General features: G+C 37.2%; 1 protein-coding gene across 36 annotated transcripts in view; it reads right to left on the reverse strand.

Moving 5' to 3' along the window:
- Positions 1-24,512, reverse strand: part of TRIP12 (thyroid hormone receptor interactor 12) — a 157,219-nt gene that overhangs the window by 77,070 nt on the left and 55,637 nt on the right. For 15 of the 36 annotated variants that reach the window (XM_045367828.3, XM_074010387.1, XM_045367827.3 and 12 more), the window contains exons 3-4: positions 16,941-17,066; positions 15,308-16,110 (exon numbers count right to left, since the gene is read on the reverse strand). In XM_045367828.3, the coding sequence (XP_045223763.1) occupies positions 15,308-16,110; positions 16,941-17,066 (929 nt within the window). The remainder of the gene's footprint in view (positions 1-15,307; positions 16,111-16,940; positions 17,067-24,512) is intronic. The other 21 variants (XM_074010394.1, XM_045367840.3, XM_045367841.3 and 18 more) reach the window with 3 other exon arrangements.

Raw genomic sequence — 24,512 nt, forward strand, 5'->3', positions numbered from 1 at the left:
TCTAAACAAAAAACTTTAGAACTGACCATATAAAAATACAGTATTTTGTAGAATTGAAATTTCCTTGTATTCTGCTGATCAAGCAAGGAGTATTTAAATAGAGGAGAGGACACAGTTAAGTGTAAACCTACTGAACACCAATTAAAACACATATACATAGGTACACACACACACACACACACACACACACACACTCACTCACACACACTCTCCTCTTTCCCAGGCTCTGTGATGCAGCAAAACTACATTCATCATTACCTTTATGATGCCACTCAACAAGAATGTCACTGGTCAGATTAATATACTCTTATCCCCAAGTTTTGTGTAATGAAGTTAGGCATAAATGTAGATGTACTCTTTTCCTCAAAATTTTTCACCTTATTATATTGGTATACGAATATATGCCCTTGTTCCTATAATCTTTAAACTTCTGGATAAAGATGAAACTGGCAGTTAGCATTGTCTGCCTAAAAATCCTAATTGTTCTGTTCTTCAATATAGACGTGTCTATAAAACAAACAAACAAAAACAGGCTGAGCATGGTGGCTCATGTCTGTAATCCCAGCACTTTGGGAGGCCAAGGCCGGAGGATCACTTGAGGCCTAACTGAGACCAGCCTGGGCAACGTAGATCTTGTCTTCACAAGAAAACCAAACCAAAACAGCAAACAAAAAACACAGGCTGGATATTGTGGCTCATGCCTGCAATCCCAGCAATTTGGGAGGCTGAGGCTGGAGGAATGGGTGAGCCCAGGAGTTTGAGACCAGTATCAACAACACTGTAAGACCCTGTGTCTCTACAAAAAATAAATAAATAAAAATAAATTAGCTGGGCATGGTGATGCATGTCTATAGTTCCAGCGACTTAGGAAGCTGACGCGGGAGGATCCTTTAAGCCCAGGAGTCCAAGGCCACAGATCGCACCACTGCACTCCAGCCTGGGTGACAAAGCAAGACCTTGTGAAAGAAAAGGAAGAAAATGAAGGGACGGAGGAAAATAAAAAAAAAGAACATGTATTCCTAATTTTAAAAAAAAACCTGATTTATTCAAAGTTCAAGGTTTCAGTCTTTCAAAGCAGCAGCAATTTGCAAGGTTTGGCTTTTGAAATGTGATATAATTAAAACTGTATGTATCCAGTTGCAAGCTTTGAATTTTTAAAACAATATTGTAAGAGAATCAGATTGAGGAGTGACAGTGACCTTAGATATTTTACTTACTGGACTCTTACGTAAGAATAGTTAAGATGCTTTGGGGTACTTCCTACTTACATGATTTACTTTCCTTGTCTACTTGAAATTTTATAAATTTTAAAATGTATTTCTCATTACATTAGACTATTACTAAATGACTCCAATCTCATCATTTTGCAGGAGAAATGAGCTCAATTAATATGTCTGCCTACTTAAAAGGAGTCACCAAAGGTAGGTCACTACCAATACTGGAATGGCTTTTACTCTGAGTTATGTTACGTTACTTAAAAATTCGAAATAGACAACTGAATAATAAATATTCGCTGTCATGTTTTTATGCTATCTTCCATTCTTACATGATCTATGTTAAAGGCATGTTAATCTTTCACATGGTAATCTGACATACACATATCAGACCTATTACACAGTCCCACTATGAAAATATAGTCTCCCCCACTAAGATAAAGTATTCTAACAATCAAATAAGTAAACTTTCCAGCTTCTTTAAGATTCCTTCTGTTATATAAGAAGTCAAAGCAAACATCAATATCAATATATTTGATAAGGCTATATAAAAATCAGGCGGCCGGGCGCAGTGGCTCAAGCCTGTAATCCCAGCACTTTGGGAGGCCGAGACGGGTGGATCATGAGGTCAGGAGATCGAGACCATCCTGGCTAACACAGTGAAACCCCGTCTCTACTAAAATACAAAAAATACTAGCCGGGTGAGGTGGCGGGCGCCTGTAGTCCCAGCTACTCGGGAGGCTGAGGCAGGAGAATGGCGTGGACCCGGGAGGCGGAGCTTGCAGTGAGCTGAGATCCGGCCACTGCACTCCAGCCTGGGAGACAGAGCGAGACTCCGTCTCAAAAAAAAAAAAAAAAAAATCAGGCAGGGATGAAGAGGTGAGGGAAGTTGATTTAAGATCTTCATTCCATAAATAATTATTCCATTCAAATAATTAGTGTTATCTTCCAACTTACATATGCATTTTAAAGTGACTTTAGAAGATCAAGTACACATACCTATTTTTAATGTACAGAAACTTTTTCTTAGCGCATTGCTTATTTATTTTTAAAGTTCTCTGGAGAGCTATCTCCTACCTCTTCTCCATGTGGTACCACTGGAAATGTCTTTTCCAACACATTCCTACTACTACACAAGAGGGTCAAACACCAATCCTCACCATCATCCCCCTTTTCTCTCCTCCAGCATACTGATTCATTCAAGGACAGGTATGTAACCCAAGGAAATCAGCGACTTCCTTAAATGTTGATATATAAAATGAATAGATATAATCCTCTTTTATTGTAAAGCGAGAGTCTCAGGGAGGTCACAAGATGTGAGACTGTCAGTGCTATCTTCATATGGCCTCCGGATCCAGCCAAGCCTGAAGCTAGGCATTCTCTTGGCTTTACCCATCATGTGAACGGATTTGCATTTCCATTTAATTTTGGTTGAATATCCACCACTAATCCCAAAATTCAGACCATAAGTCATTATTAGCATTTTTAGTCTAGAGCAGGTGTTGACAAACAGCAGCCTGTGGGACAAATTTGACTGGCAAACTGAGCCTCTCAAGCTATGAATGGTTTATACACTCCAGAGTCATAATAAGTGAAGAAGAATATGTGGCAAAGATTGTATGTGGTCAGCAAGGCCTAAAATAGTTACTATATGGCCATTTGAAGGAAATGGTTACTGACCCAGACTTTGAGGGAAAAAAAAAAAAAAACCACCTAAGAATTCACCCAGATTTCAAAAACTAGTTAAAACTCTCCAGAACAAAATAAATAAAACCTCTTTATATTTTAAAAGAATATAGCATACAAATTAATATCTTAAACAAGGGTAGATATCAAAAAAATTGCTACAAGTAATTTACATTTACAGGCATAGCAGGGCATGACTGATAGATCTTTAAAACACAAATGCCTGGCCAGGTGCAGCGGCTCACATCTGTAAGCCCAGCAGTTCAGAATGCAGAGGCAGGAGGACTGCTGGAGGCCGGGAGTTTCAGACCAGCCTGGGCAGCATAGTTTCTACAAAAAACTAAGAAAAAAAGAAAAAAAATTAGCTGGGTGTGGTCACACAAGCCTATAGTCCCAGCTGCTCAGAAAGCGGAGGAAGAAGGATTGCTTGAGCAGTGAGCTTGATCACACCACTGCGTTCCAGCCTGGGTGACATATCCAGACCCTGTCTCTTTTTTTTCTAAAAAAGGTGGTTATTGTCTTGAGACGGAATTTACTCATGGAAAGATGCTGTGGACATCACTGAAATGACTAGAAAGGATTTAAAATATACATAAACTTAGTGATAAAGCAACAGCAGCAGCAGGGTTGGAAAAAAATTGACTCCAATTCTCAAAGAAGTTCTACTATAGATAAACTGCTATCAAACAGCATCCCATGCTCTATTGAAATCTTTCGTGGAAGCAGAAGTCAATCTTAACGATACAAACTTCATTGTTTTGAAACTGCCACAATCATACCAACTTTCAGCAACCACCACCCTGGTCAGTCAGCATCTATCAACACTGAGACAAGACCATCCACCAGCAAAAAGATTATGACTCGCTAAGACTCAGATGATCATTAGCAATTTTTAGCAATAAAGCATTTTTAACTAAGCCATGTACATTTTTTTTTTGACACAATGCTATTGCATGCTTACTAGATTACAGTATAGTGTAAGTACAACTTTTATGTGCATTGGGAAACAAAAAAATTCATGGAACTCACTTTACTGTGATTTTAATTTTATTGTGGTGGCTGGGAACAGAGTGCATAACATCTCCAAGATATGCCCATGTAACTATATTAACAGTTACTTTGGTAAAAATAAATTCAAAAAATGAAAAGTAATCTATGAGGTTATAAAAAGGAATCACAGACTTTTATTTTAAAATAACTCAGTAATAATAAGACAGATTTTGCAGATGAGATAAATCCCAAATGCAATTTTTAAAGCAAATTTTTATTTCCTAGTCAATGCACAGCCATTTCATGCACTGATTTGTCAATATGAATTACAAATATTGGAACTGTCCAAAGGTATTTATCTAAGCATTATTTATAATAAGGAGAAACTAGAAAGGAGCTAGATGCCCAATAATAGGGAATAGTTAAATAAAACAGTATGGTAATTAAAATTGCAAGAAAACAGTTATTATTTAATGAGGATGTGAACACTTTGGCACTTTTACACGGCTGGTGGGAATTAAATTCATATATTTCTGAGTGCAATTTCAAAATATATGTCAATATCTAAAAAGAATATAACCAGTGACTTAACAAGGAAATAGTTGTGTAAATTACAAAGCTATACTTAATTAGGGTACATCCATATCTAGCCATCACAAATGATGTAATTTATAGTTATTTGAAAGGAAACCAGTCTACTACAAAGTGTTTAGACAAATAATGCACTTTTGTTTCTCCACAACTATTACCTTGTTCTGTCATTCCGAAGATGAAATTTAATGTACATCAAATGTATATTTTAGAGAGCCTGGCACATAACAGGCACTTAAAAAATAATGCCTACTGTCACGTACCACGAGATCATACTTTTGCATATGCCTACCGAAGTGTCTCCCTTCTGGGTAAAGACAGAAGATTTAACACACATGCACTCACTTCTGTCTCCACATGAAATGCCACTAATACTCACTTCTGTCTCCACATGAAATGCCACTAATACAGCATTAAAACAATCTGAGACATAAATCTACAAGGATGAGAAGAATGGAGGACACTATCATTACAATACAATTTTAGGAGATGAAAACCAGAAATGCCAGGCTAAATGCACTGGGAAGTCCAGAAAACCGAAAGAAGAAAGCTGAGATTAACTACCAATTAAACTGACACCAGAGAAGCCCAAAAAGGCTCAGGATCTGATGATGCCAGATACCTCTAGGGCAGCATTGGGATTAAAACTGAAGATTGGCTGATAGGTTGCTTACAAGGCATCAGATCCCCAGATCCCCTCCCACACTTGTACAGCTGGGTAACCATTCCTCTCCTGGTTCCAGCAAAAAACAAGACCTTTATTCTTTAGGAAGTGTTGCGGGAAGTCAGGGACCCCGAACGGAGGGACCGGCTGAAGCCATGCCAGAAGAACATAAATTGTGAAGATTTCATGGACACTTATCACTTCCCCAATCAATACCTTTGTGATTTCCTATGCCTGTCTTTACTTTAATCTCTTAATCCCATCATTTCAAAAGCTGAGGAGGATGTTTGTCGCCTCAGGACCCTGTGGTGATTGCGTTAACTGCACAAATTGTTTGTAGAGCATGTGTGTTTGAACAATATGAAATCTGGGCACCTTGAAAAAAGAACAGGATAACAGCTGTGTTCAGGGAACAAGGGAGATAAGACTTTAAACTCTGACTGCCGGTGAGCCGGATGGAACAGAGCCATATTTCTCTTCTTTCAAAAGGAAATAGGAGAAATATTGCTGAATTCTTTTTCTCAGCAAGGAACATCCCTGAGAAAGAGAATGCGCCCTGAGGGTAGGTCTATAAACGGCCCCTTTGGAGGTCGCGGTGGAAGCCGAAAAAGGATGAAATAAGTCCTGGTCTCCTGTAGTGCTCCCAGGCTTATTAGGACGAGGAAATTCCGGCCTAATAAATTTTGGTCAGACAGGTTGGCTGCTCTCAAACCATGTCTCCTGATAAGACGTTATCAATGACAACGCGTGTCCGAAACTTCAACAGCAATTTTAATTTTGCCCCATCCTGTGGTCCTGTGATCTTGCCCTGCCTCCACTTGCTTTGTGATATTTTATTACCTTGTGAAGCATGTGATCTCTGTGACCCACACCCTATTCATACACTCTGTCCCCTTTTGAAAATCGCTAATAAAAACTTGCTGGTTTTATTTCTCGGGGAGTATCACGGAACTTGCCGACATGTGATGTCTCCCCTGGACGCCCAGCTTTAAAATTTCTCTCTTTTGTACTCTTTCCCTTTATTTCTCAAACCAGCCGAGACGCTGAGGGAAACAGAAAAGAACCCACGTTAACTATTGGGGGCGGGTTCCCCAATAGAATATAGAAATCCTTGACTAAAGTACACAGTACAAATAGGTACACTATACCAAAAATAAGAGGGAGAGAAGGGAATCGAGTACAGACATACTGTCTGACAATATACATTATCCTGCCTCTGTCTGAGGCCTCTTCTCCCACTCGGCCCCCAGAACTCAGGAACTTAAGGTTTCACCTTAAGGTAGGAGTTTGAAACAATCTTCTCTGTGGAATTTTACCAGCTAAAGGAAAAAAGATCTAAAAATAATGATAAGAGGAAGTTTACAACAAAATGACCCAACCAATCACTAAACAATGAATCTTGGTCAAACCTCACTTATGTACTCAGAGCTTACAAAAGAGACTTTTGGTCTCGAATTATACTTGAGTATGAGGAGACAACCAGGAATTACCAGAATTACCAGAATATGAGGAAAGTTCCTAGCATGAAAGACAAAAACCAATCCAAAATTCAGGCCCCCCACACACAAAAAAAATACCTGAGATCACACAGGCAAAGAAAACTCACCATTAATGTCATCAAAAAAGAAATGCAATCATAAACCAAACACATGATTCTATACACAGGGAAATGAAAACAAAATCACCTCTTGGAAATAAAAGATGGCAAACATGGAGAAAAAAAGCAATTCAAGAGAAAAGTTGGAAGATGAAGTAGAAATCTACCAGAAACAGAACAAAAAAGGAAAGCAATGTCAAACAGTAAGATCAAGACCATTTAAGAGGACAAGCACTCAATAGAAAATCAAGAAAGAGAAAAGAAACAAGTACAGGGTAACCAACAGTCCCAGTTTGCCTAGGACTATCCTGGTTTTAGAGCTGTAAGTCCTGAGTCTTCAGAATGCCCCAGATCCAGAGAAAGAAAAACCAGCTGGTCACTCTATCAAGGAATAAATCAGAAATAGGAACAGTGCCAATATTGAAAGATGGAAGACACTATGTAATTCTTCAAAATTCTGAAGGAAAGTAATTCCCAACCCAGAACTCTATATTCGCCAATCTGTCAAGTAAGTATCAAGGTGGTATGATACGTTTTCAGACATCTAAATTTTGAAAAAATTAATTTTAAATTATTAATATCTCATAAATACCTTTCCTTAGATTCAAGAAGAAATATTCCACCAAAATAAGAAACCAAGAAAGATGACATGAAATCTAGAAAAGGGAAACTAAAAAGACTGAAGCAAATTCCAAGGCTAAAGCAGTATAACCAGGCGCAATGAACAACCATCCAGAGGCCTCACTTCTTCAGGAAGATGAAGCAAATGCATGTAGACAGCTTGAGAAAAGATGATGACAATTAGGAGGGTGGAGTTTGAGTAAGTTCATGGGAAAGTACGGAAAACACAAAAAGGAATTTAAAATTCAAGAAAAGCAAAAATGTGTGAGAAAGGAAATGTTCCTACATGGCTCAGTGTAAGTGATATTTAGGATGATACAATAAACCCTGCGTGCTGATCATAATGGGAAGACGGTAAGTACATAACAGTATGTGTTCAGTAGGTGAACGGGGTGGGGTAAGGTTAGAATGCAAAATCTTCATTTTCCACAAGGGGAACACAACAGGGATCAAAGAGTTGGGGGTGGGGGAGAAGAATCAACAAAGAGCCACATAAAAGCACATAATCTAGACATTAAAACATCAAAATAATCAGCTATAGAAAAGTGCACAGTGGCAGAAAAACTGCTTTAAAAAAAATAAATAATAGATCTGGCCAGGCATAGTGGCTCATGCCTATAATCCAAGCACTTTGGGAGGCCTAGATAGGAGGATTGCTTGAGTCCAGGAGTTTGAGACGAGCCTAAGCAACATAGTGAGACTTCATCTCTACAAGAAAAAATCTTTTTTAAAAAATTAGCCAGGTATGGTGGCATGTGCCTGTGGTCCCAGCTACCCGGGGTGCTGAGGTGGGAAGACTGCTTGAATCTTTCGAGATCAAGGCTGCAGTAAGCTATGATTATCTTCTTGAAGAAGAAAAAAAAATATCTTATATAACTCTTTCACTTTACACTGCAAATAAGTGGTGATAAATATAAAGTGAAAAATTTTGGCATGATACACACCAAAAAAAAAAAAAAAAAAAGTAGCCCTTGGTGAATGAAATTAAAAATGATTTTATATTTTTCTTCTTTGTATATTTTGGTACTTTCTGGATTATTTTTAACTAACATATCAGAATCAGAGTGTCAAAACCATTCCAGAATACAGGTAAGAACATAGAGGGCAATTACTAATGTAAGCTGAGTAAAACATAATTTGGCTAATTTAATTCTTATTTTGACCTTGTATACAAAAATATATAACATGATCATTTATAATTTTCAAACAACATAATACGAAGCAAAGCCTTCTTAACAAAGAAGTCAGTGCTGTATTTACCATTAAATGATCTCTTTTTTAAATCTGGCAACCTCTTTTTAAAGTTTTTTTAAAGCCTCAAAAACACTAGGATTATTTGTTAGTAATTTTTCAAAGCAGTCACATATTGGAACTTGTAACTTTTAAGTTGCTAAATTACTTTAATAGCTGCCTTGTAAGATGGAAAACTGACACTCAAAACTCTTTTCCTTTTAAGCTCCCTGCCCAACTCTTCACGTATCTAACTTAAATTTGTCTCTCCTGCTCAACTCATTCTTATTTCCTCCCTCCATGCGCAAAGCACTACGTCTTCCTCATCTAATCAGAATCTCCTTTCTAGAATTTGGCTTTTGCCTGGTTCTTCTCTACGTCTGATAAAAACCACAAGCTATATGCAAGTCATCAGGAGAATATGAAACTCAAGACAAAAGTAAGCTGTTAACTCCTGCTATGTTATTAATAATGTGCACATGACGCCCACTTTAAATAACAGAGAGTAAAGTAGATCTTCAATAGAAACATCAGTCTGGAAATAGAAGTTGTTCTATAAACAGGTTCCATAATTACTCAGATTTTGATCACCAATTGTTTCCTGTAATTCTATACCATCATCATCTACTCACTTTGAAATTATTGGAAAATTTTTTTAAAAATCATTAAAAATTGTTACATAACATTCTTCTTTCTGGGGTACTCTGGAGACTTTTACCAAGTAACACAGAATGACCTTTGTCTCAGAGCTGTTTTGATGAGATACAGCCGGCAAGCAGCAACGCTTCAGGAAGTCTGTCACTAAAGTAGTGGTTTCACTAGATCTTCTGCCAGCTCTAGTGCCCTCGCCGGGAACTTGTTCATTGGCCTACCAACAATTGACTAAGCAGCACAATAACAAGGTCTTCCTGTTTAAGCTTCCCCACTAAATGTATTATATCATTTCCTGAGTGTATTCCATGAACCACTGCTGGTTCCCAAATAATAGTTGGTCAAATTAATTTGCAAATTATTGGGTTAAGAAGTTACTGCAAGTCTTCCCACAGCTTACAATATATTTCTGCTTATCTAGAATCTCCTTGAATAATACTTGAACATGGGGAACGGTTCTTCCACAAAGTATCTTAAAAATACTGTTGTTCCTACAATTTTTAAACCATTTCCTTTACTATGAAGCTCTCCTACTGACCAATTATGTCTTAGAATAACTCTTTACCTGAGGAAACACATCACATTCAAACTAATAGGTTCAATTCTTAAAAACTGGAAGAAAACAAAGGATATCCAAAATAAAATAAAATAACCTACCCAATATGAAATTTCTCACAATGGTCTACTCTATTTTTAATATAATTTTTAGATTTTTATTCTACTAAGATTTGTATTAATCAGAAGCCCATCTCTCAACTTCCATCTACCCACTGAATCTAATTCTGGCCTCTGGATTAATGTTAAAACAAAAAACCCTGATACATACGAAAGCCCTTTAAATACGTGACCTGGCCAGGCGAGGCGGCCAGATCACCTGAGGTCAGGAGGTCAAGACCAGCCTGGCCAATATGGCAAAACCCCATCTCTACTATAAATACAAAAATTAGCCAGGTGTGGTGGCAGGCACCTGTGAATCCCAGTTACTTGGAAGGCTGAGACACGAGAATCACTTGAACCCAGGAGGGGGAGGTTGCAGTGAGACTAGATCACACCACTGCACTCCAGACTCGGGCGACAAGAATGAGACTCCGACTCAAAAAAATGAAATAAATACGTACATACATGACCATAACTCGTACTTCAACATTACATGGTACATTACAACATGTTGCTGCATTCTATGGCACTTTAGATTTTCAAAGTTGTTTTCACATATAATCTTTCATTTACGCTTCGCAAGGAGGAATCTTATTATTTTGCAAATAAGATTAGGAATAAGGTTGGCATCATAACTACAGCTGAATGATTTGCCCAACCTCACAATGAGGAGATAATATTTTTTAAAGCAATGTACATGCATTAATATTGACATTTTTGTTTTCATTTATGTTGATGTATCCATTTATACAGGTTACATTTTTCTTTATATATAAAATTATGCAATTTTATTTGTATATATATTCCTAGTTTTGACTTTCTTTTATAAATTTAAGGGGTACAAGTGCAGTTTCGTTATATGGATATATTGCTTACTGGCAAAGTCTGGGCTTTTGGTATTAACCATCATCCAAATAATGTATATTACAGCCATGAGGTAATTTCTCATCCTTCGTCTCCTTCCCAGTCTATGGCCACGTGAACACATTATTTAGTTCCAACTTACAAATGACAACATGTGGTATTTGATTTTCAGGAGATAAAAAAACTCTAAGTCTGGTGTTCCAAATGTAACAGCTACCTTAAAATTGACCAATGGCCAGGACTTACTGATCCCCCATTCTCAAAATGCTTTGAATATGTTTTCTGCCTTAAGATATTCACTTTCAGTTGTACACCCTAAATTTTGTGATGCATCCTGTGCACTAAGCACTATGCTAAGTCTTCTAATGTTTTCATTTATTCCTCAAATAGCTATTATGCCCATTTTACAAAGAAAAAGTTACAAACTTTCCCACAGTTACCAGCTGAAAAAATGGCAGAACTAAGATTTGAATCCGACATTTTTGGCTCTACTCCTCAAAATACCATTACTTGAAACCCAGAGACAATCATAAAATACCACATTTTGCCCCTATATCCTTAAGAAACGTTACCTGCCAATTAATTCTACTGTAAACTCTTTCCTGAAGTGACACATTTAATCATGCCTAAAATGCACAATGCCTTGTTTTGACTTCAAGAAACCTTCCCAGACTGAGCTTGCCTAATCTGTTCGCCCCTATGCATTCTCTTCTCAAGGCCAATTTTTGGGATCAAATGGCCTGGGTTTTAACTCGGCTTTATCATTTCTTAGTTCTGTGACCCTAGACAGGTAACTTGACTAATGATCCAGAGTTTCCTCATCTGTAAGCTGGGAATAAAAATACCTGCCACACAAAGGCTGGGGGCAGTGGCTCATGCCTGTAATCCCAGCATTCTGGGAAGCCGCGGCGGGTGGATCACTTGAGGTCAGGCATTCAAGACCAGCCTGGTCAACATGGTGAAACCCCATCTCCATACTAAAAACACAAAAAGTTAGCCGGGCGTGGTGGCACATGCCTATAATCCCAGTTACTTGGGAGCCTGAGATAGGAGAATCACTTGAACCCAGCAGGCAGAAATTGCAGTAAGCTGAGATTGTGCCACTGCATTCCAGCCTGGGCAACACAGGAAGACTCCATCTTAAAACAAACAAACAAACAAAAACAAAAAACAACAACTTGCTACACAAGACCGATGAGGAACAAATAAGATGACTCACGTAAGGTATTCAGAACAACTGTCAGGCACTTAAAAGCACAGTAAATATATGCTACTTTGTTTTGAAATGTTTTCATTTATTTGAAAACCAGCAAATACATAGCGAATGATACGGTATGAATCCTTGGGTTCACATAGTATTCACCTCTAAATTTAATCAATACTACCAATGAACGACCAAATAAAATTTCACTTCCTCTAGAGTCTTAGTTATCTCCAAATGGCCCAATTATGTTACAACAGTAAAACACAGAAACATGGGTTAAGAAAAGAAAAAGAAAATGCTTCATTCAAGGTCATACATACCCCCATCTTCAAATCCTAACTCTGCCAAGTATGAGGTATACTACTCAGAGAAGTTACTTCATCTCCTCGGAATGCATTTCCTTGATAACTATCCTAAGCTGGGCATGGTGGCTCACGCCTGTAATCCCAGCACTTTGGAAGGCTGAGGTGGGCAGATCACCTGAGGTCAGGAGTTCGAGACCAGCCTGGTCAATATGGCGAAACCCTGTCTCTACTAAAAATACAAAACTTAGCCAAACACGGTGGCACGCACCTGTAATCTCAGCTACTTGGGAGGCTGAGGCACGAGAATTGCTTGAACCTGGGAGGCAGAGGTTGCAGTGAGCCAACTGCAAGACTCTGTCTATGGGAAAAAAAATTTAAAAAGTATCCTGAAGTACCATTTTTTTTAAAAGAAAATGTAGCTGCATATGTAAAATACCTGGCACTTATTTTATGCTAAACAAACGCTGGTTCCATTCTCTTGTTTCAACAGCTTAGGCTACGATGAGAGATCAGAACTGGGATAGTGGCAGTGAAAATGGAAAAGTAATATAATAGTGACAATAGAACACACAGATACTGTGAAAGTAAATGAAATAATGGTGAAATGAGTTTTAAAATACTAAATTAGTTTGTGACTATGTGCTGAGCAGGCTTAATGGAATTATCTGGATTGGTTTTTATCAAACCAGCAGCATAATGACACTGAGTTGGGTTTTCTTTTAAAAATCATGTTAACAGACTATATAAAGAAAAGAAAGCTGATCTCTACAAAGGACCAAGGCCATGACACTCAAGTACAATCTGCTATTGCCTGGCCCTAGAACCCTCTTACATATAAGAGCTTTAAGAGATGAGTTCTTCAAGTGAGGCACACTGGAAGGCAGAAGGAGGAGTGAATCCTAAACAGCTTGCTATAAACTCAACCTGGCCCACTGGCTATGAATATTACATAGCTACTACAATGGACAGACTGACAGACACAAAACACAGGGAGGAAAGGCAGTATAAAAGCTGGCATAAATACCTCCAATTATCGATAAAGCCTTGGAAGGACAAATAGTTGGTTGTCCTTTTAACTTGGACCTTTTTTTCCTTCTCACTTCAAGATACTGATCTAGCCTATCTTAATCCTTTAAACTTAAAACATTTTATATAGATGTACTGCATATTTAAAATACCAAAACAGAACAAAGTTCAATCTAAAAGATGTTACTTCACTAACCTATCATACAGGTTAAACATAAAATTTTTTATATAGTACCTACTATTAATAGTATTCTTGTCATTTTAGTTAATGTGTGAATCAATCAAAAGTAGTTTTACATTGCAGTGTTAAATTAAACAGAGCTAACAGCTCCGATTCAATATTAAGTTAGGCTGATTCAATATGAGCTATTATACTTTGACAAGAATGCTAGTAAACACTATATATAATCCTCTTAAGCCAAAAAAACATTATAGTCCTACCCAAATGTAGATCTAAAATCAATCAGAGAAGAACAGATGCTTAAAAGCAAGCTTCCTAATTAGGTATTATGAAAATTAAGTACTTTTAAAAATTGTAGATAAGTGCTTTATTATCCTATTTGTCCTCTATAGATTTCTCGAATAGAAATAAGGAAAGAAGGCTGGGCACAGTGGCTCACGCCTATAATCCCAACACTTTGGGAGGCCGGGGCAGGTGGATCACTTGAGGTCAGGAGTTCGAGACCAGCCTGGCCAACATAGTGAAATTCCCTCTCTACAAAAATTAGCTGGGTGTGGTGGCGCACACTTGGTATCCCAGCTACTCAGGAGACTGAGACAGGAGAATTGCTTGAACCCAGGAGACGGAGGTTGCAATAAGCCAAGATCGCACCACTACTCCATACTGGGCAACAGAGCGAGACTCCGTCTCAAAAGAAAAAAAAAAAAAAGAAGGAAAGAAAAGAAAAACACTAGCATTCCCCAGATGAGCAGTTGGCTCCCTGAAGAAGTCTTTTGGTAAAGAGAGAGGGAGAAGACTTCCTGGATATCTCCAAAACTGACTCATGAAGGAAAGCACATAACTCTGTTTCTTCCACCTACTTGGTTTCTTTGCTTGAATGTATTCTCAAAACACAAATTCTTTCTACTCCACTGTAAACTTTAAGAGAGCAATATTCTTTCTCACTCACTTAGGACACAGAGTAGTGTATATAAGAGTAGTGAAACGTAAGTATTCATCTTTAGACAAAACTCTTTAAAGACCATGAGATATTACATATGAATAAGGTTTAATTTATATTGAGGTATATTTATTATAATAACATTTCATTGTATCTACACATCAAGAATATCTAATATAAAAAAATACATATTTGGCCAGGCATGGTAGCTCACACGTGTAATCCCAACACTTTGGGAGGTCGAGGCAAGCAGATAACTTGAGGTCAGAAGTTTGAGACCAACCTGGCCAACATAGTGAAACCCCATCTCTACTAAAAACACAAAAATTACCCAAGCGTGATGTGCACACTTGTAATCCCAGTTACTCTGGAGGCCAAGGCAGGAGGATCGCTTGAGCCCAGGAGGTGGAAGTTGCAGTGAGCCAAGACTGCGCCACTGCACTCCAGCCTAGGCAACAGAGTGAGACTCCATCTAAAAAAGCATAGATAAATTTGATTTCCGATCATGGTAACTCATAACTAAAAACAACAACTCCTAACTAAATGATAATTCTGTATGTGGTATAGAAGAAAATCCAACTTTATGTCCCATCCTGATATTAGGAAATCGATGAAGTAGGAGATGCAGCGAGGACCAATAAAGATACAGACACTAAAATGTGATGGTTTCGTAATAACAGGAAGGCAGTATTCCTTACCTGTCTCCATAAAACTAAATGTAGTAACAGTTATTACATGCTGTCATGTACTTAATTATATGGACAGTAATAAATCTAAGATTATCTAAGACGGGGGGAAAAACCCCTTAACTTTAAAGCATAATTGCTTTTGACAAACCAAGAGAAACGTTCTTTAATTAAAGAAAAAGACCTTTTTGTAAACTTACTTGCTAATTTGGCCTGTAATCCAGAAGGTCCAGGTTTTGATGTCTCTGACTTAGAAGACCCTGGAAGAGACAGTTTTGTTTTAGGAAGGCTAACTTTAGGGCTGAAACGAGCAGCCCAATCAAATTTTGAAGAGCCACCAGTTTTACTCTGTTCCTTTTCCCTGCTACTTCTTCTGGGGCTGGGACTGGATGCTGAACGGGAACGCCTGGCCTTGTTCTGATCTTTTCCTTGTTTCACTCTGGCACCCGGTGGTACAGTGGAGGAGGCCGAGGCTACAGCAGAAGACGAGGAGGAAGTAGAGGCAGCAGAAGAAGAATCAGTGATGGTGCTACACCCAGCTTTGGCTGAGGTGGCTGATTTTGAAGCCAGCTTGGTAGGTTTGGCAGATCTCTCTTCTGCACCAGTTGATTCCGACCCGGAGCCACTCTTTACACAAGAACTCTCTGTCCTTTTTCTTTTCTGACTCCGTGAACCGCCAGTGGCCCCACTCTTTCTGGTATGAGCCTTGCTTGTTGATGGTGATTGTGCAGACTTCAGTTGTTGCTCCTGGTCTAAATGTCTCTTCTTTGACTTACTATGTGGCTTATTTGTTTCTGAGGGAGATTCAGTATGCTGAAGTGCTTTTGGTTTTTTTGCAGAGCTAGGAGAATTGGTCCTGTTGTAGTCTGGACTAGCACTGCGTTTCACTCCTCGAGAATTGTCTTTCTTAGGCACCTGCCCCGTTTTTTGTCTTTCTGAAGTATTGGCTCTGTCTGGATCCTCTGGTTGTGGAACTATCACAGCAGATGATGAACTGCAGCTTCTAAGAGGTTAGATAAGAAAACAGTTAATACCAGCCTGTCATATTTACAACTGTCATACATAATGCTTTCAAAAAATAAAGAACGAGTATGTTCCTACTAAGTCCAGTATTAAACATAGGTTTTCAGATGGTTCAAATCTGTAAAACGAAACAAAAGAACAAAACAAAGGCAGATGTGACTTTGGATAGTAAAATATCTGATTAGAAGATAAGGGTGTTCTTTAGCCCAAAGATTACTGACACTAACACTCCTAATCACAAAACAAGAGTTAAGATTACAAGAAAAACAACACTTAATTGTTCAGTACCAGAGGAAGCCAGAATATTGATGCCTTATTCACAAACAAAACTACTTTGTCAAAGCTTAGAAGAAATAAGCATTAACATACATACTTTCAAAATGAAGGTTAGAGGTTTTTATACTGTAGTACTATCAAATCTTCAGTTAACATTGCTTTCCAAAGACTCTTACCAATTAGATCTTAAGAATCACTGACCTAAACCTAAATTATGGCTCTGACAATAAAAACTTAAAAAGAAAATTTTAAAAATAAAAAGAAATAAAATATGGCCACAATGGTTTGTTAAGCAAAGGGGGAATCTTATATCCAAACAAAAATATCATTTTATCATTGACAAACTCATTGTCTAGGGTATACTGCACTAATCACTGCAAAGGTGATAAACTGTCAATCCTAAAAGTTACTCTTAGAGAATAATGAAAATAGGTATCATAACGTTTTAGAATAACCTCAAGTTTTTAATATTACACAATGATTCGAATGCAAATAATTCTGCCTTGAAAATGTATAAGCAACATGAAGATTTACCTTTTAGAAAGGTGTCCCCTTGACAGTTCAGAAGTAGTATTAGACTGCACTTTGGGTGCCTTAGAATTAGATTTTCTACTCTCAGGAGGGCTATATCCCTTATGTTTTGCCTGCCCTAAATGTGACCTGTCAGCAGAAAATCAAAACAGAAATCTATCAGGAAACTGAGATGCAAATACAATACTGAAAGTGAAATATTTTTATATATTTTTTAAAGCTTCCCACAATTCATTGTTGACCCTACCCTTTTTCCAAATATTTAAATTTTAATTATTACTCTACCAAATAATCTGGCAAAAAGAAGTTGCCTCTTAGAACCAAGCCCCCTCCCCAATACCGAAGAGTTTATTATCACCAGTAGTCATAATTGCACAGAGTTGTTATGGTTGCTTAAGCAGTAACACATTTTTCAGCAATTTTAGTGCAGATATTAAAATATGCTACATTTTAACAAAAAGTAAATTTAGACTTTAGATCTAAACACTACTTTTAATACATAATGTGACTGTAACGGCTTTAAAAGCTTACGGAAAAGACAATTGATGATTCCCACACTGATACTGATTTCCAATTCGTACATTAAAATTCAGGTAAACACAGTAAATGCAGAGACAGGAAAACCAATTCTCAAACTGATTTTATACCGAAAATCATTTCAAGTACTAAACAATAAACCAACCTACATGAAATCAATATAGTGATACTTGCTAAAACTTTAAAGTACTTGTAAACAGAAAGAACACAAAAAAGTCCTGGAGAAATATGGAATTTACCACAAAAGTTCCAAAAAACATTCAAATAATTCCATGATTGATGTGGTACATCATATTTACAATAAATCAAATCCTTACACCAGCACGGTTCTAAAAGCAAGTTTGAGGAACATGAAAAAACTGTTTTCAGTTAGATTATTTTTTAGACCTTGGGGAATGGTTACATGAGATTTACATAAGCAATAAAAAACAAACATACGTTTATATCCAGAAAACTGCTGTCATTCAGGTGAGATATTAATGTAATAAATGCAATTTATGTAATTCATAGCTGATGTCCACCTTCCACATAAGAGCATATACTAATGAAAATTTAGAAAAAAGTTTCATTAACACCAAATTTACTTGTTAAAAAAAGTTTAAAGCTTTTATTCCAAACACCATCTCAAAAGAACTTAGAAATGAGTCACTAAAAACATCACAAAATAATTCTAACTCAATCTTTAAGGATGCCATAAATTTCTTAAGATATCATACAAGTACAACCATCTGTTCCAAAAGAGGACCTAAGGTTTCTCTTTTCTGTATCATTCCTTCTTCCATCTTTCCAGAATTCACGAAAAGAGTCTTAAAAGAAGGTAAGAAATTAGCTTCTTAAGAAAGGAAATAGTTCCTGGATCCCTCATATCATTTTTATTTTCAAGGTTCTAATGTGAAAGTAATAGTATTTTCTAAATACTTATTAAAATAGACGAATTTCTTAAAAAAAAATTCTAGGTGAGCCTTTCAAGTGCATTAGTCTTCACTTATAGTAATGAAGGGACACATATACTTCAAGAAGCATATTTTCTAAAGTTGTAGCTAAGCTGAAATTCGTAAGTTTTTTTATACATTGTGTTTTTGTTGTTGTTGCTGTTTTATTTTTTTATTTTTTGGTGTTTCAGAAAGGGTCTTGCTCTGTCACTGAGGCTGGATCACGTGATTTTCCTGCCTCATATACATTGGGATTAATTTTAGTTTTTCCTATTCTCCCATTGCAGACTAAAATTTTGCTTAACCAATGAGTTTCTTATTAGATTTAATTTCTAAGAGTTGCTTTTGTTTTTGTTATATTTCTACCAACAGATCTCAGAGTTCAACTCTTTTTTCTTCAGAAATGAGACTATTTTTGAAAGCATTCCATAGTTATTCTAAAAAGGTATAACATTCTGTTTTTTGCGTATGGAATTTAACAGCTACAGGAAATATAAATTATGTCATTCAGGTCCTCCACATTCTTATTTTCTTAAAGATTGTTGCAGACTGCTGTTTTAATTAAAACACGTTTTCTACTTTATTTCATTTTATAATTTAAAATATACCTTGTTGCATTCCTTGATAATTAAACAACTCATTTTAAAAGAAAACTACATACATTCAAAGCTAGACAACTTTGTGAAAAATAAATGCGCAAAACAATTAAAAATTCAGATTCCTTCCATTTGTCATCAGAAACTGGCCCATATGAAACTAAAGGTGAGGGCTGGGACCGCAGCCCTCCTCTAACTCAAATAAATTGCTCTGTTGACTTGTATACAGCTTACGTCAGATCCACCTAATGATACTCCTGTGTTATTTCTCATGCCCTTACTAATACCTTCAATGAACTTAAGAACTTAGCAGGTAAACTCTCTATATTATACCACAAAAAAGTAAACAGTATCCAAATCATTTAGAAAACCAAGGCTCACAAAACTGGTTTAAATTCAACAATGCCCAGCCGGGCACGGTGGCTTACGCCTGTAATCCCAGTACTTTGGGAGGAAGAGGCGGGTGGATCATGAGGTCAGGAGTTCAAGACCAGCCTGGCCAGGACAGTGAAACTCGGTCTCTAATAAAAACAACAAAAATTAGCTGGGCATGGTAGCATGTGCCTGTAGTCTCAGCTACCTGGGAGGCTGAGGCAGAAGAATCGCTTGAACCCAGGAGGCAGAGGTTGCAGTGAGAAGCGATTGCGTCACTGCACTGCAGCCTGGGCGATAGGGCGAGACTCGTCTCAAAAAATAAAATAAAATAAAATAAAATCAACCATGCCCACACTGATCTTACCTAAAATTATTTTAAAGTGTGATATTCTCACTGAGGACTGTTTAAAGTATATTTTAAACATATAAAATATTGATCTTTAACTGTCCCTTCTGCCTATCTGTTTAGCCTATGGGACTTAATACATTTTCCATAAAAGAAGGGTAAATATTTTCAGCTTCCTGGGCAATACTGTATGTCAAAAAAACAGGTAAAGAAAATTCTCAAACAAACAAGCATGGTGGCTATACTTCAATCAAAATTTTATTTACAAAAACAGGCAGTGAGCCAGATTCGGCCCATGCGCTATAGTTTCCAACCCTGGCTAACAAGGAATAGACAACCAGATGGTACCAGGAAGTGACAATATGGGGCCTCCCAAAATGAAGCTCTATTTTATTATGTCCACTTATAAATTATTAATGCTCAAAAATGCTGCAAAGTAAATCTGCATAAAATAATGATGTCCAATCTGGAATAGCCAATTAGAACATCACAGTATTCAGAGGCAAAAGAGCCTTGGATGCCTCCTTTGAGCTCATTTTACCACCTCTCTAATTTAGCAAGCCTTAATGCTCAACTTTAGTTTTTATTAAAAAGCATAATCTTTTTAAAACCTAGTAAAATTTATATCCACTATAAATAAAATTTGTAGAACAGTATAGTAAAATTCATGACAAACTCTTTTAAATAACACTAGAATGAAGCCATTTAGTAAATTATAGCCCAAAGATTTGGGTGAGTCAGAGAGAGAGAGAGAGAGAGTGTGTGTGTGTGTGTGTGTGTGTGTTTGTGCACGCGTACGCACGCGCACGCATGTGTTCAGGAGCTTCTATAACAACATATGGGTATTCCTGAAAAAAACCTCATGTCTCTGCAAAATTACGCACTAAAAATAACAGGGCTGTTATGTTAAAAATAAGATTGAGCCCAGAGCACACAAGCCTATGTTATTTGGTAACGAGCGTCCCAACAAAAACATCACCAATTTTAATAAAAAATTAAATCTCCAACAAAATTTGCACCAATAAATCCACTTGAGACTTATTTGTGTATTTTCTCCTTTTAAGTGTAACTTTTTAAAGGCATTTTTTAAAAAGCTTCAAAATAATTAAAAATATAATTTTTCTCGGGCAGACTTTCCTGTTTGTTATCTTCTTTCTTTATAAACACAGGAGTAAATGGTTTTGAACTTCCTGAGACTGCTTTTGACAGTACAAAGTATGGTGGTTTTAGAAACCACCGGAATAGCTATTTCTTTCACTAAATTATTTCTGCCAGATTTGCAAGGTTGTGTGTGTGTGTGACGTCTTCATATATTACCAAATCTTCCTCTTTAATTGAAAGGTCTTTCCCCATTTTCAGTTTATACAGTAGCACTGTGGGAAAAACTGCTTATGAACCAACACTACTTCCACGTTATATTGACATCATTTCCCTACTTATCAAGTGTGTATGGGCCAATTCACATTAAAGAAACCAACATTGCAACAGAACAGACTGTACTCAACTCCAGGTTATGTGCTTTCAAGATCATCTTGAAGTCTCAAATGCCTCTGAGTGTTAACTTTTAGGCACATAGTATTGACTGTACCCTTCCACCTACATTTGTACTGCTATTTAGTCAAATCCTTTACAGTAGTCCGCAGAATTAAAAACCATCTCTAGTCCAAAGCAGATATAAAAGAGACCTGAACATTGTATCAAGAGCACAATATTGGGCCAGGTGTGGTGGCACATGCCTGTAATCCCAGCACTTTGGGAGGTTGAAAGCAGGTGGACTGCTTGAGCTCAGGAGTTCAAGACCAGCCTGGGCAACATGGCGAAACCCTATCTCTACAAAAAATACAAAAATAAGCTGGGTGTAGAGGTACACACCTGTATTCCTAGCTACTCGGGAGACTGGGTGGAAGAACACTTGAACCTGGCAGGTCAAAGCTGCAGTGAGCCATGGTTGTGCCACTGCACTCCAGCCTGGGCAATAGAGTGAGATCCTCTCTCAATTTAAAAAAAAGAAAAAGAAAAAGAGCACAATGCTGTCTTAATGTTAGGAAAGATGAGGAAACTGGCTAGTTACAAGTAGCTAGTTAATTCCTATTACAGGTGTTAAATTGCCTGAATTTTTATGCTAGACATATTCACAGCTTATGATATTTGACATATTCACAGCTTATATGATATGCATATATGTAATATACATGCATATATTACCACTTACATTATACGTGCATATATTACCAAATATAAATGGATCGTGGGTTTAATTACAACTCTAAATTTGTGTATGTGTATACAGACACATTTTTATGCTTTTCTACTCTAAACACACAATTATAACATTATCGTTTTGTCTTCTAAAAATTAGATATTTTCTTTCAAATGCTGGAAAATGCATGTTTTAAAAGAGCTATTGATTTTCAATAATTAATGGTGGAAAGTTAACTTTAAACCACTTTAAATAAATAACTCACTAATGTTCCCTGTAAAATGTACTGTTTTTCTATTTCTATTACAAAAAGAAACCTGAGTCATCTGATTAATGTTCCTATCTTTAGTTATAGTGAAACACTAGCCCAAATGATTCTATAATTCAGAGTAAAGCAATATTTCTAAACAGCAGAAGAACTGCCCCTAGGAAGCATTCTGGAAACATACACTAGGAAGCAGGGGTGCTATTCCCATTTAGCAGGTGTGGATTAGAGGTAAAGATGGGCAACATATGGAACAAAAAGACCCAACGAAGAACTGTCCCATGCCCAATACATTTCAAACAATCTTGGTAATATACGAAAACCTTATGAAAAACTCTGACAATGTGGCAGTGACATAGGTGAAAAACATGCTTGCAATTTCTCAGATTTGTTTTGCACAGTTCTTACATATTAAATTTTCCAGGAATGCAACAACAAACGATTATACTATTTTTTTCTTTTGGCAGTTTTACCAAGAGTCAGGCACCATTTTTAATGCCTTATGATGAAAATGCTGCTTATGGCATTTAAGTTTATTGTTGTAGCTGTCACACTCAGTGGCTCCAAATACAGATGCACTATAATTTTGTGTCACTGTGTCCAAGCACTTACCTATTGAGATGTTATTTTTGTTATCAACTATTTTCCTTTTGTTTATCTTTGTAAAATGCTGAAACATTATATCAGTATTTCTAAACTGTGGGTAGACAGGTATTTTATTTCTTCATTTATTTGAAAATATTAAAAGAGCATAACATAAAGATATTTATATGATATACACTATAGACAGGGAGCATTGCCTCTGATAGACTTGAGAACCACTGTACTAATCTACTCCCTTCAAAAGATATTAGGTTTGCCACCAACAAATATACGCAAGTCACAACGGGGCATATAAATATAGGTAACAAATAGTCTAGTCCCTGTCCTCAAGAGTTCAGTCTCATAAAACAAAGTAATCTACCAGGTACTCTCCATAGACGTTTCCAATACTTTTAGCAGGAGAATATAAGCTTTATAGGCCACACCATTTAAACCCGGCACTGAAGAATGAAAAGCTGAGGAAAAAAAGCTTTCCAGTCAAAAGCAAAATATAGGCAAAGGTAGAGGCAAGCAATTGTAAAACCCATACAGTAACTGACAAATGATATATATTGCCCTGAACATGGAGATACATCAGAAAATATGGATGAAATGATGTTCACCCCTATGCAATCCATTCATGTAACCAAAAACTACTTGTACCCCGAAAGCTACTGAAATTTTAAAAAGTATATATATATATATATATATAGTTTTTTTTTTTGTTTTTTTTTGTTTTTTTTTTTTAAGGATAGGCTATGGTCAGACGGGGAAGGTTTCTTTTATTTATTTTTTTTTTTTGAGACAGTCTCACTCGGTTACCCACGCTGAAGTGCAGTCGTGTGATCTCAGCTCACTGCAACCTCTGCCTCTTGAGTTCAAGAGATTCTCCTGTCTCAGCCGCCTGAGCAGCTAAGACTACAGGTGCCTGTCACCATGCCCGGCTAATTTTTATATTTTTAGTAAAGATGGGATTTCACCATGTTGGCCAGGCTGGTCTCGAACTCCTGACCTCAAGTGATCCTCCTGCCTCAGCTTCCCAAAGTGCTGGGATTACAGGTATGAACCACTGTGCCTGGCCAAAATAAATGTCTGAAGACTTTAGAGATAGTATGAGAAAAATGGAGGAAAGCACCACTATTAATCTTCTAAAAAGGAGCCTCTGCTTTCTTTTGCTCTCTGTATTACAAGAAAACAGCCTTCCAAATGTGATAGAAAAGCTTGCAGTTAGTATAAGAATCACTTGTATGTGTATTTTTAAGTGACACTGAACCCTTTTAAGAAGGCATTCCAAGACTGGGAAAGCTTTTTAAAAGTGGTTTGGAATATCAGAAGAATGAAAGCAAATCCGCATTGAAGGATATGAGACAATTTATGGCAGCTGACAATTTCTTAAAGGTTTCCAGTATGCTTATGATGTGACTTTGACTCAATCCCAAACTTGATTAAAATAAGGCATAGTGCAAAGGAAATTACTAATAGAAAACATATAAACTATTACTTTGTAGGCCCCCCCCAAATTTTTTTTTTTTTTTGAGACGGAGTCTCCCTCTGTCGCCCAGGCTGGAGTGCAGTGGCCAGATCTCAGCTCACTGCAAGCTCCGCCTCCTGGGTTCACGCCATTCTCCGGCCTCAGCCTCCCGAGTAGTTGGGACTACAGGCACCCACCACCTCGCCCAGCTAGTTTTTTTGTATTTTTTAGTAGAGATGGAGTTTCACCGGGTTAGCCAGGATGGTCTCGA

The sequence above is a fragment of the Macaca fascicularis genome, chromosome 12 (assembly GCF_037993035.2).
Source record: "Macaca fascicularis isolate 582-1 chromosome 12, T2T-MFA8v1.1".
NCBI lineage: Eukaryota > Metazoa > Chordata > Mammalia > Primates > Cercopithecidae > Macaca > Macaca fascicularis.